We start from the raw sequence: 14,624 nt of genomic DNA, 5'->3' as shown, positions 1-14,624 counted from the left end.
ATATATTCATTATCAATTCTAAGATTAATTCTTATACCTGCTGTCATTTGCTTGGTCTCCTTTTAGTCCCATTTTTTCACTATGTTCCTTCACTTTTATTCCTAGAGCTAGCAGATCCTTTGCGTTACTGGCTATCAGAGAAGCGTCATCAGCACTGTGCAGGTTACTATGTTTCTACCTCTAATTTTGAAACAACCCAGCTTCCCTTATATCTGCAGCATTTAAGTAAATAAATAAGGGAAGAACATACAGTCTTGTCTCTCTCTTTTGGCAACCTGGAGCCAATCCATTATCATCACGTCCTGTCTGTACTGTGGCTTCCTGATCGGTGTATCTAATATTTCCAATTTTGGCATTCCAGTCTCTACTCACAAACAGCACATCTTGGCTGGCTGTTTTGTCACTTTCAAATTGATCAAAAAACGTGTCAATCTCCTCTTCTGCATCAGTGATTGTAGCATAAACTGAACATGAATGATTGTCATATTAAAGGAATATCTATGAAGTCTAATTAATATTATTTGGTTACTGATTGCATTGTAGTAGAATACTGGTCTTACTATACCCTACCTAATTATGAAAAGAAGAATATTCCTTCTTTGTGTCTCATGCCCCAACAAATAAACATCTTCTGACTGAAAGTATATCTCAATTTACTGATGCCTAGTATGTCAGTCTGTAGTGGTTTCATTCCATCTTTCATGGTGTGGGGCTTTCCCATCTTCATACTTCTTCATTCCATCTTCCACTCTGTCTTTACGGTTTTGGGTTTTCTTTTCCTGTGTGGCAACTTAGGCAAGTAGACCTCCCAAAGACTTTAACCATGGCATAAACACAATTAATACTCTATGTTGAGTCTTGAGCAAACTAAATTATGATAAAAGTAGTTATATGTATATATAATAGAACACAAAACATAGAATAATAGAGTTGGAAGGGACCTTGGAGGTCTTCTAGTCCAGGGGTAGGCAACCTTGGCCCTTTTATGACTTGTGGACTTCAACTCCTAGAATTCCTGAGCCAGCTGGAACTCCTGTTCTAGTCCAAACCCTATACCATTTCAGATAAATGGTTGTCCAGTCTCTTTTTGAAAGCTTTCGGTAATGGAGCACCCACAACTTCTGAAGGCAAGCTATTCCATTGGCTGACTGCTCTCACTGTTGGGAAATTTCTCCTTAGTTCTTCTAGGATGTTTCTCTCCTTGATTATGGTAAAATAGGGGAAAGCGTTATTTTGCTAAATCTGTCATATGATGGCAGCGAACACATCTTTTGTTTACATTGGAGCTTTGCAAAGTAGGAAAATAGCTCCCGGAATAGAAACAGGTGATTCTTTTTGGTCCTTCTTTTTTTTTTTTTTTAGCTTACATTAACCTCTCCTAAGTATTCACTGATGAACAAGCGAAGAACTTCTTTTAGTGAGCACTTGCATGCAATAATGGTTAAGCTCTTAAACTGAGGAGGATCAATTATTAAATATTATGCATTGCTTTAAGAACAGTTCGTATCTCCAAACATTTGTGAAAACATAAATATCAATGTGGCAGCCACATTAGCTATAATGTTATGAAGTTGCTCTATTTATGCCTAATAACCTTTTGATCCCCCCCCCTTCTTTCTTTCTCTCTCTCTCTCTCTCTCTCTCTCTCTCTCTCTTCGTCAGAGTAAAATGCTGCTGTTTTGGGAGGTTGGCTGTATTGTTTCTAGCTGAGCCAGGGCACAGCCAAAAGGAGGGGTGGCCCTAGGACAGGAGACATTAGGGAACCAACCCACAGCAACAGGCACTTGGACACGAACCAGGCAGACAAGGAGAGCAACCATAAGGGAGGAAATGATCACCGAGTCTAAGAACACATGGACTGATGCAGGACAGCTAGAAACAATTCAGCCAATTGGGGTGGGCAGACCGGTAACTCGCTCCATGAGCAGAGTGCAAAAACGGCCAGCTTTATAAGCAAGCTCCCAAAACACTGGCATTTTACTCTGATGTTGGCAGTTAGTCAACGAAAGCTAAGTGTATTAAAACAAGTTTTGTTTGTATTTTATCCTGATGTTCGATTATCTTCTTGAATACACACACACACACACACACACACACACACACACAATGGTGGGATTTTTAAGGATTTCTCCTTCCTGTTCAATCTGACACTTTAGGTTTTCTTTCTTTCTTACTCTCCTCTTCGGTTCTTAAATGTGGTTATCAATTTGGCCTGTGTGGAGACCCAAGAATTTCAAAGCCTCTTTCTGGCAGATAATTTCTCATGGGAGAGACAGCAGTTCACAATCCCACAAAGAGAACAGGAGCAGAATTTGCATTCCAGATCCGGTAAAGCCACGAGACAGCCCGGTACGCTCAGAAGGAAAGGCAGACGGGGATACAATACGGGCGCCCAAAGCAAGAGCCCAGCTGCCTCAGCACAACATGCTGCTGGGTAGGAACTAGCCAGATGAGCAGAGTTTTCTGGGGTGTTATGCCTAGAGGGGCATCTCAGTCCTTACCAGCAGCTGTGGGAGAAGCAACCTGACGATGTGTCATTAAAAGACCTCCCTTCAGGGTCTGTATGGCTGACTCCAGCTAAATGAGTTTAGATATTGCTTTGACACATCCCTTGCTGATTAGGTAGATAAGGCATCCTCGTGAGGCGAGTGTTGTCATCCATTTTAAAGTTCCCCTCAGCGCACTTCGCATTTCTAGCCACTTCCCCTCCCAGATACAGAAAATTAAGAGTCAGAGGTGCTACAGAGAAAGACATACCTGACTCATAAATAATGGATGCTAGGCCCATGAGCGAAAGGCCAAAATGAGGGCAACGGTGACAGGAGGTGACAGCAGCTCTTATCAAATTCCTGAATTTGATCCAGCTATTATGGGGATATGGATGGATATCTATATATACATCTCCTCACTACCAAGCTGGCTACGGAGCATAGTGGTTAAAGCGCTTTGATGCTGGAGATCGAGATTTAAATCCCAGCTGAAACCCAGTCGGAGTCCTTGGCAAAGACCCCCCAATGCTTCACCTGCCTACCTCAAAAATATGAGAGTGACACTAACTAGGAGAGTCATGCCAGCTTAGACATGGGCCGGATTAACAAACTCCACATCAGATACTGAAGATCGGGGACAATCTGCTGATAAAAAGGCTACTGGAACAAACCATACATGGATGAGACAAGAGAACTTGAAATTGATGGAATGCTACTACAGCAATAGACCTAAGAAGAGGGGATAAATCAAATGCATGAGGAAACTATGGATGGATAGAAGATCTGCATCCACTTAGAAACACCTTGTTACCCAATCTTCAACACAGTAAAGAGGAAGCTGCTCTCACAACTTGAGATAGACCAACTACACATTACATCCCAGACTGAAGAAGACTCAGAAGAACAACTGGTTGCACAATGCACAGCCGATACCTGAAGCTGGAATATCACCACTGCCTCTTCCATTTCTGAGCACAGCAACTGATATGAGGTATGAGATCATGGATAAACTAGTTACAGCCAACACTCAAGACTGGCTACCAAGGCTCATCAGAGAAGTATTATCAGATAGTTCCCTAGAAGATGTCAATACCGCTCTCAAAACAATTCCTACTTCCACCATAACTCCAACCAATGAACTGGCATACACTACAGCTATTATAACCTTGGAGATGCTTGGCTACACAAACAAGGACAATATTACATACCCCCTCCCCAGAAAATAAAGTGAAAAGCTAAAATCAAAGTGACTTGGAGAGAGGTTAATCAGCTGGTAGAGTTACAAAAGAATGTGAAGATTAGAGATAAGACTCTGAAAAAATACAAGGGCCTGACTCCATCTGAAGCCCTGGAGACTGCTAAGGCGCATGGCACTAGCTTCCAGGCTAAGGATATACACTAGAGAAGCAGAAGTCAAGAAGATCAATGTCCTGTTATCCAAAGAACCATCCAATGTCTATTCCCAACTGCAATGCAATAACATACTAACAGTAAAGCTACAACAGTAGAAACTGAACGTATTGGAGGAAAAGAAGACATATAACAGCGATGCAAAGTGGATGCAGGACCTGAGATCATAGCCACCAAGCTATAGGACCATATGGCCAGTACATGAGCACTGCTCAGAAGGGCACTGGGAACACCAGGGGCCCAAAACACCAGTTCCTCATAGACAGAGCAGTTGCCCAAGACTCAAAGTCTAAACAGATCAATCTGAGAACAGCCTGGATTTTTAGGAAAGCCTACAATTCAATGTCACACACATGGATCTGTGAATGCCTGGCGCCGGGAAAAGTCAACAGGGCACTAAGAATCTTCCTCAAAAACTCAATGGGACTGTGGAAGACAACACTGGAAGTCAACTCAAGACAGCTCACACAAGAGACCATGAAATGTGGCATATCCCAAGGTGATGCACTGTCCCTACGGCTGTTCTGCTTGATCCCGTCAGCCAGATAATCAAAGGACAGGATATGGATATAAGTTCATGAATGGAACTACCATAAGCTACTTCATCTATGTGAATGACATCAGGGTGTATGCAAAGAGCGAACAAAACATTGACTTGCTAATCCATCTGACCTGACTGGGTAAGAAGAGTTCTACAGTGAGGACACTGGCATGTCATTCAGACTGAGAAGGCTGATAATAGTGAAGAGAGGTAGAGTAATAAGACTGAAGGGGTGGAACTACCAGCAGATCATATAGCACAGGGGTCCCCAACCTGTGGGCCACAGCCCACTATCAGGCCGTGGCCTGCTGGCCATGGGACAGGCTGGCCAGTGCGCGCACACACATGCGTGCACTCCCCCCACTTGCGCTAGCATCGCTGCTATGCCAATGGGGTGCCGCACAGCGAAAATGCACTGGCGCTAGCACCCACACGGCAAAAACAGGGTGGTGCTAGCGAGTGTCACATGGGCGCTAGCACCGCCCCGTTTGTGTTGCACTTGCTTGCGGCCCTGTTTCTTTGTGCGTGCACGCGTGTGTGTAAAATGCTTCCCCCTCCCTTTCCCTCGGGTCCGCCAACCAAGAAAGGTTGGAGACCTCTGATATAGCAGAGATACAGACCAGTTGCAACTAGTTTGGTACTCCACTATCACAAGGGTGCCATGATGAAGAGGCAAAGACGACAACAACATCCAAGTACAACCAAAGCATCAGACAGGTTCTGAAGAGCCAGCACAATGGGAAGAACAAGACCCACACATACGTCCTGCCAGCCATCAGATGCCCTTCTGTTGCAGTGAACTGACCAAAGGAGGACGCAGGAATTGCGGATGTGAAATTCCAGAGGCTCCTCACAATGTAAGGAGATTTCAGAGCACCTGGAAGTTCATCAGCAAGACAGCACCCAAAGATGAGTTGCCGAGACACAGCAGCAGACACGGGAAGAAGACCGAGCAGAGGAACATTATGGCAAGGCAAGGCCAGACCCTGCGTGGGGTGTGTGCCATCAACAGACAGTTGAGGGGGCAGGCATTGGAAATGCTGGAAAGGGCTGGACTAAAAGACAGCACCTAAGCACCAAATCCAGGGCAGAGCAGGGCATACTAAATTGTAGCCTAACTACACAAGTACTGAGTTTATAAAATATTTCGGGCAGGTTAATTTGTTATTCCATGTACCATATGAACATAATAGCTATTGCTCCAATTTGCAGTATTTACACATTGTTCTTTGGTTATACGAAACTCACAACTGTTGACGCTGCATTACTCCAGTGAGATTATTTCTTCTCTTGTTTGAAATGGGAGCTAGCCTGGCCCTCTTTTATTTTATTAAAAGGTTTAGTGGAGAATACCGAAACCTCCCCTTTCCCAATGAAGCAGCTTTCCGCCTCTTCCCAGTCCTAAGACCAGATAGCATTTTCTGATCTCAGCTGCACTCCCCCTGGCCAGGGCAGCTGCTCTTTCAGGAAATTGAAAATAAAAAAGATCTGTGAGCACGTAGGTGCTGAAATAAATAGCATTTAAATTTTTGAAAAGTAATGTTGTCAAGGCCCTCCCTGTGTAATTCAGAGGTAAAGCTGACGTTGACAAGGGATTCCCACAACAGGAGCTGCAGAGACAGAGAGGCTGGTGAACTCAGCACAGAGGGATGGTGAGCTGATGTGGTTACAGGTATGCAGATCAGCACCCAGCTGATACAAGCAGCACCTGATCAACCAGGACATGAAAGCTGTCCACTGCTGTGATGGAAGCTCACACAACAGCTACACTGTATTTCAAGCAGTTTTTATACTCCAGTCGAGAACTTAGTGAATAGAAGTTGCTGTTCCCCACTGACTCACCTCGGACCCCCTTACGTGGGTTTCTTCAAGGAGGGGACCAACAAAGTTAAGATGGGGTCAAACGTGAAAAGGGGTACAACTCTGATCATACCACTGTGGCCTCCTTGCCCTTTTTGACCATCCCGCCTCCCTAAAACCTCCCCTTATTCTCTGGAGACCCCTCCCCTGGAGGAAAAGACTGACAGGATTGTCTTGACACCCATGACTTGCTAAGAAGGCCTCTGCGACCTGGGAGGGAGGCTAAAGCGATATCTTGCCTAAATGAAGTGAGAGCATTTAGGACATTTTGTGGATGATACGTTGTCTTCTATGAGAAATAGCAAGGAGGTTCGTTTCCAGGCACCATGAGAAAAAGGGCAGATGTAGGCTGGGGAGCTGCTTGCTGCAGGCCACTCACTTTGCTCTTTCTCCCAAGGCTTCTGACCATCCTCCCTTCCTTCCTTTGTAGCTTAATGCTATGGGCTGAAGAGAATGCTCCAATCTGCTGGAGCCATGGCTGTTTTCTCTCCTGTACTCTTATCTTAAGAAAAAATAAAGCCAATAGGAAGGGGTTTTTTTGGTTAATGGAAAGTATAGTGCAGTTAGATCAATGGTGGCGAACTTATGGCATGCGTGCCGGAGGCGGCACTCAGAGCCCTTTCTGTGGGCACGCGCACTGTTGCCCCAGCCTTGCCTCTCCCCGTGGCCCCCTTCTCACCAGCAGCCCCCCTGGAGGAGTCACCCCTGAGCGCACTCTGCAGGGAGCAGCACAGCCAAGGACATGGCAGCCAGGCAGCAGGAACAAGACTCAGCCCTCGTGCCCTGTCATGTGCAGATGATGCTGTGGGGCATGGGGGGAGGGCATGGCTTCCACGGTGCTGCTGGGCTGCCTACTGCGGTGGACTGTGGAGGCAATGGGTAGCCTTGTGGGGGAGCGGGGGCCAAGCAGGCAGGGCGGGGCATGAAGCGGGGCAGTTTTTGGGCACTCAGCCTCTAAAAGGTTCGCCATCACTAAGCTAGATTATGAATGGGGAGATCCACATATAGCTAGCCTTAGTCATGTATGCTCGCTGGATATGTTTGGGACATGTGCTGCAGGTTCAGTGAAATAGGGCTGCTTTTATAGGGAACACAGATTGGTGCAGAAAGAGCTATGTACATATTTAACTATGTAGACAGCAGAGGTGTGCACCCACACACACATAAGACTAATGCCCATAACAATTTCCGTGGGCCGAAATACTTATTTGGATCCTGAACTCCAGCCCTGCGTGAAGGACTAGGTCAGATGGTTGCCTAGGCAAAGACATCATGCCAACCTTTACCCTGTTTCCCTCCTTGAAAGTGTTAAGGAAAAGCTTAAAAGTGTCCTCCTTTACCATCCTCATGTATTCTCCCTGCAGCCTCCTCCTTCGCTTTCTAGTAAGGGGAGTCTGGTGAAGATAGATAAGAGAACACTCGACTCAACCTGCTGCAGCACCAAAGGCGCCATATTCTATTAATGTGAGGCTGTCCTCGTAATAAAATAATTCTTTTTTATTTTGGAATTTAAGCCCACTGGCAAATTAATTCCAGCACCATGGACTGACGTTGCTCGCTCTGCTAAGGCACTAGTCTGAGCTACTAGAATTAAATTAGCACTTATCCTTGTTAGAGAAAATACAAAATAAAAAGCCCACAAATAAATGGCTGTACTGAACAAAGAAACAAAAATGTTCTTCTTGTCATACTTTCCGTCCTCTTTCGGAATAGCCAGTGACACTACAAGCATATATTACAAGCGTCTCTCTCCAAATGCTTGCAAATAAGCTACCAGGGGGTATATTCTATTTCAATACTGTCCAATCTCATAAACTGTGGTGAAATATATGGATCGCACAGTCTGGGAAACTCTCAACAGAAAAACCTTAGAAAACACCACCAAGAGAACAATTTGAGTTATTGTCATTTAAGTTCAGTCTCTATTAATGACAGGCTACATAATTAATTTCACAGCAAAGGGTTCTTGAGCCTAACAGAAGATGATGTACCATCTCTGAGAGCTGCTTCAAACTGGAAGAGAGGAAGGCCACCAACAGGTAGCAAGCTGTCTGTTCAGAATTGCCACCATGCCTACAAGTGATATGAGTTATGCATATTAACTGCAAGCTTATCTAAACGAGTGTCTGCACAACTGCATAAATGAAGATTAAGAGTAGCTAGTTTCTTGGCTGAGTGCAACAAGAAGGATGGGATATGCAGCCTGACTTAACCATGGACAGGAATTTCTGAGTAGTACTTGAGAATAAGCTTTTAATGTTTTCATCAAATGTTACACCCGCACGGAAACATCTTATAGGCACTTAAAGCAGTATTGAAGCACAAGGGAAAATAAAATAGCTGGAGGCCCTTAATGCAGAGTTCCTCAACCTTTCTGGGTTGGCAGCCTGGGGGGGAGGAGGGAAACAGGGGATGGTTTTGTGGGGGGGAGGTGTGTGCGCGCATGTGCACAAGCACCACGTGAGTGGGGCCAACAGCACCCGTGACGCTCATACGGGTCGGGCCACAAGCTCCCACAATATTCACGATGCTCGTGTAAGTGGGGCCCCAAGACCCTGCGTCACTCGCACGAGTGGGGCCCAAGAACCCACGACGCTCGCACGAGTGGGGCTGAGCGTGCGCATGCACCAGCCAGCCACTCACGTGGCCCGATTGCGAATAGGCCACGAACCGGTAGTGGCCCACCGCCCACAGGTTGGGGACCCCTGCCTTAATGGATCTCCCAAAACAGTGATTCTCAACCTTTCTAATGCCTTGACCCCATAATACAGTTCTCCATGTTGTGGTGACCCCCAAGTGGGTGTGGCCACTAACAAGAGGGAGTAGGACAGCTAGGGAAAAGGGAAAAAAATGGCGGCAGCATGGTTTGGTGACCCCCGTGAAATGGTCATTCGACCCCAAATGGGGTCCCGACCCACAGGTTGAGAACCACTGTTCCAAAAGGTTTTGTGAGAACAAACCCAGCCAAAATATTTTATATCAGCTTCTCTTTCACCTTATGGTATATTTTGTCTGGCAAAAGCCAGGCCACCAATTTTAGCTTGGTATTGGAGTTCTTACCTTTGCACCCGCTAAAAATCCCAGCGATATGGCGACTCTGGCACGAAGATCAGGCCGGTCTTTGGGCCAGACATATGAGACCATTGCTTTGAGGATCTTTCCACCCTCTATTTCTTTCAACTGTGGAGAGAAAAGGTGGTGAAATGGAAAGGATGGTCTCAACAGGTTTCCAAACGACATTGGTTCCAAAGTCCCAATTCAAGAAATGTGAGCTATTTTTAACTAGCAACAGACAGGAACTTATTTCCCCCTTTTGAAATAAAATCAGCAGCAAAAGAAAATGGTTCAATGGATACAAAGTAATAGCACACTTAAGAAAATTGTTCTAGATGGTTTAATTGCATGTAAAATGTCATGTCTTTTGCACCAAATGGCTCTGAGTTTGAGTCAATGTGCATTGCCAGTCTGCTAACGATTCAAGTACAGAATTAAATTTCCTTCTTAAACCAATTGTCCGGTCCTGTATTATTAATTCCTTCTTTAGAGGTCAAACGAATTACAGAGGCCTTTTTGTCACTTTATGGGTTTTTCTAAATAGTGAAACTAAAAATATAGGGATAATTTTATTCAAGCATAAAACCTCCTATTTCAAGGATCTTCAATTGATGTTCTCACATTACAAAATTATAAATAATATCTACAGCAAAGGGCTGTAAAAATGCAGATGGACCAAAAGCAGGTTTGTAAACTGGATTTAAGGATCAAGGCACCTGCTCCCCTCCATGCTGGGTGGGGAGGAGGAAACCTAAATCAAAATTCCAGTAACTATGAAAGATTCTGAGTTCTAAAAGTTAGTTTTGGAACATACAAGATTTGGGCGATTAGGGCAAAAATTAAATATAAGATTAGGGCGTATGAAATCCAAAGAAACTTGTGAGGAGGTAGAAGCAGGTGTGAACCTTCTGTGCTTCAGTCCCGTTCCTTAATCAGTATTAACAGCCAACTAGCATTTGAGTCAGATTAGCTACAAGGGAGCAATCAAATGTAGGAAATCCAGATGTAATTTTGGACAGTATTATATGGAAGTCTCTAACTCTTTTGGGCCAGAAAGCTCATCTGGAATTTAGAGAGCACATTATAGGACACTCTATAACAGTGTTTCTCAACTTTGACAATTTTAAGGCATGTGGACTTCAACTCCCAGAATTCCACAGCCAGCATTGCTGGCTGTGGAATTCTGGGAGTTGAAGTCCACATGCCTTAAAATTGTCAAGGTTGAGAAACACTGCTCTATAAAATGGCTGCCATTGTGGACACAGCTGATCACTGTAGATTTTAGAAAGAGCCGGCATTAGCCATACTCCACTCAAGATCAAGGATGCAGCTGCAGAGGTAGTCAACAGTATTAAGTATCTGGGGGTGCAGATAACTAACAATCTGAATTGGTCTTTCCACATGTCATCCTTAGTGAAGCGTGCAAACCAGAGTCTGCATTTCCTGCCTTGGATGAGGAGAGCACACCTTTCTCCTTCTGTCCTGGCCACTTTTTACAGAGGCACGATTTTAAGCAATTGCATCACTGTCTGATTTGGTGGCAGCAGAGCCTCAGATAGAAGGTCCACCAGAGAGTGGTAAGGACAGCCAAAAAGATCGCAGGAAGCTCGCTCCCTGGTATTCAAGATGCTGCTTAGAAGCGCTTATATGTGCTTAGAGCTCAAAGCAGTGTTAGAGACCCCACACGCCCACTTTACGGTCTGTGTCTGTTGCTCCCCTCTGAGAGGAGGTTTTGAAGTATTTATAGCAGGACTACCCGATTCTATAATAGCTTTGTTCCCTATGCCATCTATCTGGTAAACTCACAAGATTATGTTTGCATACATAACCTGAACTAGATTGTTCTTTCTCTGTGTCATATAATATATGTGGGTATATGCATAGTTCTGTATTTATTTATATTTGTCATATTTATGTAATGTATATTGGAGGTGATGATCCTTTGAGAGCTGTATGCAACAAAATTTCATTTTAACATATGCTGATTAGTGTACATTCAAAGTAACAATGAAGTTATTCTATTAAAAAAGCTATTATTCTATTATATCACCAGCCACACATTTAGCAGAAGGCAAACCAACATTGATCTACAGCTACCAACCATTTTATTTTCTAAGAACCCCTTAGGAGTCCATATGGGCTCCAGAGGCATTTTTCTTCAAATGAAAGATTCTAAAAAGTTTAAATTCGGCAGGTCAGGGAGCTTAGAAGGCCTCAAGAAACATATCAATAGGTTGCACAGTAGCCTGCACCAGCCCTAACCACAGCTAAAATCATAATTAGGAAGATCTAGCCCAGGGGTAGGCAACCTTGGCTCTTTCACGACTCGTGGACTTCAACTCCCAGAATTCCTGAGCCAGCATGGCTCAGCTTGGAAACTCTCCCTTTCCCCTCAGCATGGCTGGCTCAGGAATTCTGGGAGTTGAAGTCCACGAGTCATAAAAGAGCCAAGGTTGCCTATCCCTGCTCTAGACTATAGATTAAAGTCGACTACAGGCAGTCCTCAACTTACAACAGTTCATTTAGTGACAGTTCGAGATTACAATGGCACTAAAAAAAGGGACTTATGGCAGTTTTTCACACTTACATCCATTGCAGTACCCTTATGGCAGTGGTGGCGAACCTATGGCACAGGTGCCAGAGGCGGCACTCAGAGCCCTCTCTGTGGGCACGCACGCCATCGCCCCAGTCCTAGGCCTTCAGCTGGGTTTTAAAAAACCTTTTTGCTTTAGGCTTCCCCTGCCGTGTGCAAAAAAAAAAAAAAGGTTCAATCAATCAATCAATTTCAACTTCTCGCGGGGAAAAAAAAAGATCTTGCAAAGTTGGAATTGATTGATTGAACTTTTTAGTCCCACCCAGTCTGCCGTAACCACCGAAGCCACGCCCACCCAATGGGCCATGCCCACCCAATGGGCCACGCCCACCCGGCACCCGACGATACATAAGTGGATTTTGGGTTGCAGTTTGGGCGCTCGGTCTCTAAAAGGTTCACCATCACTGCCCTACGGTCACATGATCAAAATTCAGATGCTTGGCAACGGACTCATATTTATGACAGTTGTAGTGTCCCAAAGTCATGTTGTGACCTTCTATTCTTCTGACAAGCAAAGCCAAATTCACTTAAAACCCATGTTACTAACTTAACAGAGGCAGTGTTTCACTTAACAACTGTAGCAAGAAAGGTCGTAAAATGAAGCAAAACTCGCTTAACAACTGTCTCACTTAGCAACAGAAATTTTGTGCTCAATTGTGATCATAAGTTGAGGACTAACTGTATGCCACCAAGATGCGGCACCAGCTAATATTGTTTCTGAAAACTGCTTTTTCTCTTTTTTTGGTAATGCGACTTTCAATTAAAACAAAACTCATTTTTAATTTTTCAAATTTTCAATCAAAAGAGAAATGGGCTTCTAACATTTTATAAAGAACAAATGGTAAGCCCAGATGGAGCAAATAAAAAAACACCAGATTCTGCTCTGTTACTGTATTCTCTCACACACTGTTCTACCTACAGAAACAACAACAAAAAATTAAGTTATACTTAAGGTTGTTGACAACACATTTCCACCAAGTTATACCATGGCAGAAAATTTTAATCAGATATCCTGTTTTATTGCCCTATTATTTTTTTTCTTCCCTAATAATTGTATAAACTATTTCCTTTCCCCCAATAATTGCTCTATTAAATTATTTCTCTTTTTACTGTAGTCTTTTATTGTAAAGGTGGGTCAAAGGCTGTAATAAAGATACCAGATTTGATTTGACAATACAAAGTTTGCGAACAGGATCAAATATAAAGGCTAAGGCTAAGAATAAGAATCCTGGCAAGTTCCCTGCATTCAAACAAGACACATATCTATAGCTAATTAGGATAGCCAGATTCTTGTCCATTTACTCTGCCCTTCCCTATCCAGGCTAGATGTCTGTTCATGAAGGTGGGCTACTATGCATCCGCTCACTGTTTTGCCAACAGGGATATCAGTCAGTGTAAGATGAAACTCTCACACAAACCGAGATGATTGGCAACATGGGGCTTATTTCCACATAAAGTTGCACAGATTTATGCTGCAAGTGCAACAGCAAATGACAGCTTTCGAACAGCCTTCATTCCTGTGCAAAAAGCCATAGAGAAAGGGTGGGCCCTTAATCTTCCCAAGAGCCACATGAGAAATTGGGACTACTGTGGAGGGCTGCCACCATTCCCTCACCACCACAGGCCAGAGAGGGGACAGTCAAAAGACCTGACATAAAACGCCCAGGTGTGCCATAGAAAGTAAATCCATGTCTTTCTTAGCAGAATGGCAAGGCAAGAAAGACCAGGCAGACTCCAATTTGTCAGAGAATATGCAGCAGCTGAAATCTCGCTATTCCCCAAATGTCTATGGAGATTCTCAGTCATCCAGGTCACAGGTTGTCCCAGAGGTGCTTTATCAAAAGGCAACTGGACTTTGTTTTTCTTGAAGACGTTTCGCTTCTCATCCAAGAAGCTTCTTCAGTTCTAACTGAATGGTGGAAGATAGAAGGATTTATATTCCTGGTCTTTAGCCCTCTTTCTGAGAGCCGTTTCGGCCACTTGGAAGTTTACCTGTTCATTGCTATTCCCCAGTTTTTCATCAGAATTGATCTCCGCTATGAGCGAGAAAAGGTCCAGCAGGGAACTGCATTATGTTAGACAAGAGCAGTACCAGAGACCATGAATCTAGATCCAGCTGCAGACAATGCCAGCTTCCAACTTGCCACTTAGCATTTAGTATTTCTAAAAGCACCCATCTCCCCTTTTGTTTCTCCACTGTTCATCCTTTGTGACTCTTCCCTGCAAGCCTGAAGGTACAGCCCTGTGCTCATTTTCATTTAATGCCACATGCCAGGCTGCAGTGAATTCTAAAAGGATATGACCCATTTTGAAAGACGGTATTTGTTTAACAAATGGGGCAAATAATCATCACTATTAAAAGCTTGCTGATTTAGGCCAGAGGTAAACCTACCCCATGCTGGCTTAAAGCTTCACAGGATAAGGGAATTAGAAAAGGCTGATGTGCCGGTAAACATGTCCTAATGATGTCGTACGATATTGCACTGACACTTGGACAATTAAGGCAGTTCGTAAAGTGGGCCTCTCTATGGGTCTTATGCATTCTACCCTTTGCATCCAAACCCATAAAAACATGACTCCACTGAAGCCAATCAGGATCTGTGGTATTGCCTCTCACCATTACTTATCACAGTGGATTTCTCTTAACAGATCAGCAATTTCCAATTTCCTGGCTTTA

The 14,624-nt window shown here is 44.1% G+C and overlaps 1 protein-coding gene across 2 annotated transcripts in view; it reads right to left on the bottom strand.

The window, feature by feature from the left end:
* ABCB7 (ATP binding cassette subfamily B member 7) overlaps positions 1 to 14,624 on the bottom strand; it is an 84,337-nt gene that overhangs the window by 47,587 nt on the left and 22,126 nt on the right. For both annotated transcript variants that reach the window (XM_039365354.1, XM_039365355.1), the window contains exon 4: positions 9,361 to 9,480. In XM_039365354.1, coding sequence (XP_039221288.1) covers positions 9,361 to 9,480 — 120 coding nt within the window. The remainder of the gene's footprint in view (positions 1 to 9,360; positions 9,481 to 14,624) is intronic.

This window comes from Crotalus tigris, unplaced genomic scaffold, assembly GCF_016545835.1.
Source record: "Crotalus tigris isolate CLP2741 ecotype Arizona unplaced genomic scaffold, ASM1654583v1 scf7180000020062.1902635, whole genome shotgun sequence".
NCBI lineage: Eukaryota > Metazoa > Chordata > Lepidosauria > Squamata > Viperidae > Crotalus > Crotalus tigris.
The sequence above is the reverse complement of the archived record's forward strand: the minus strand, read 5'-3'. Positions and strand labels throughout refer to the sequence as shown.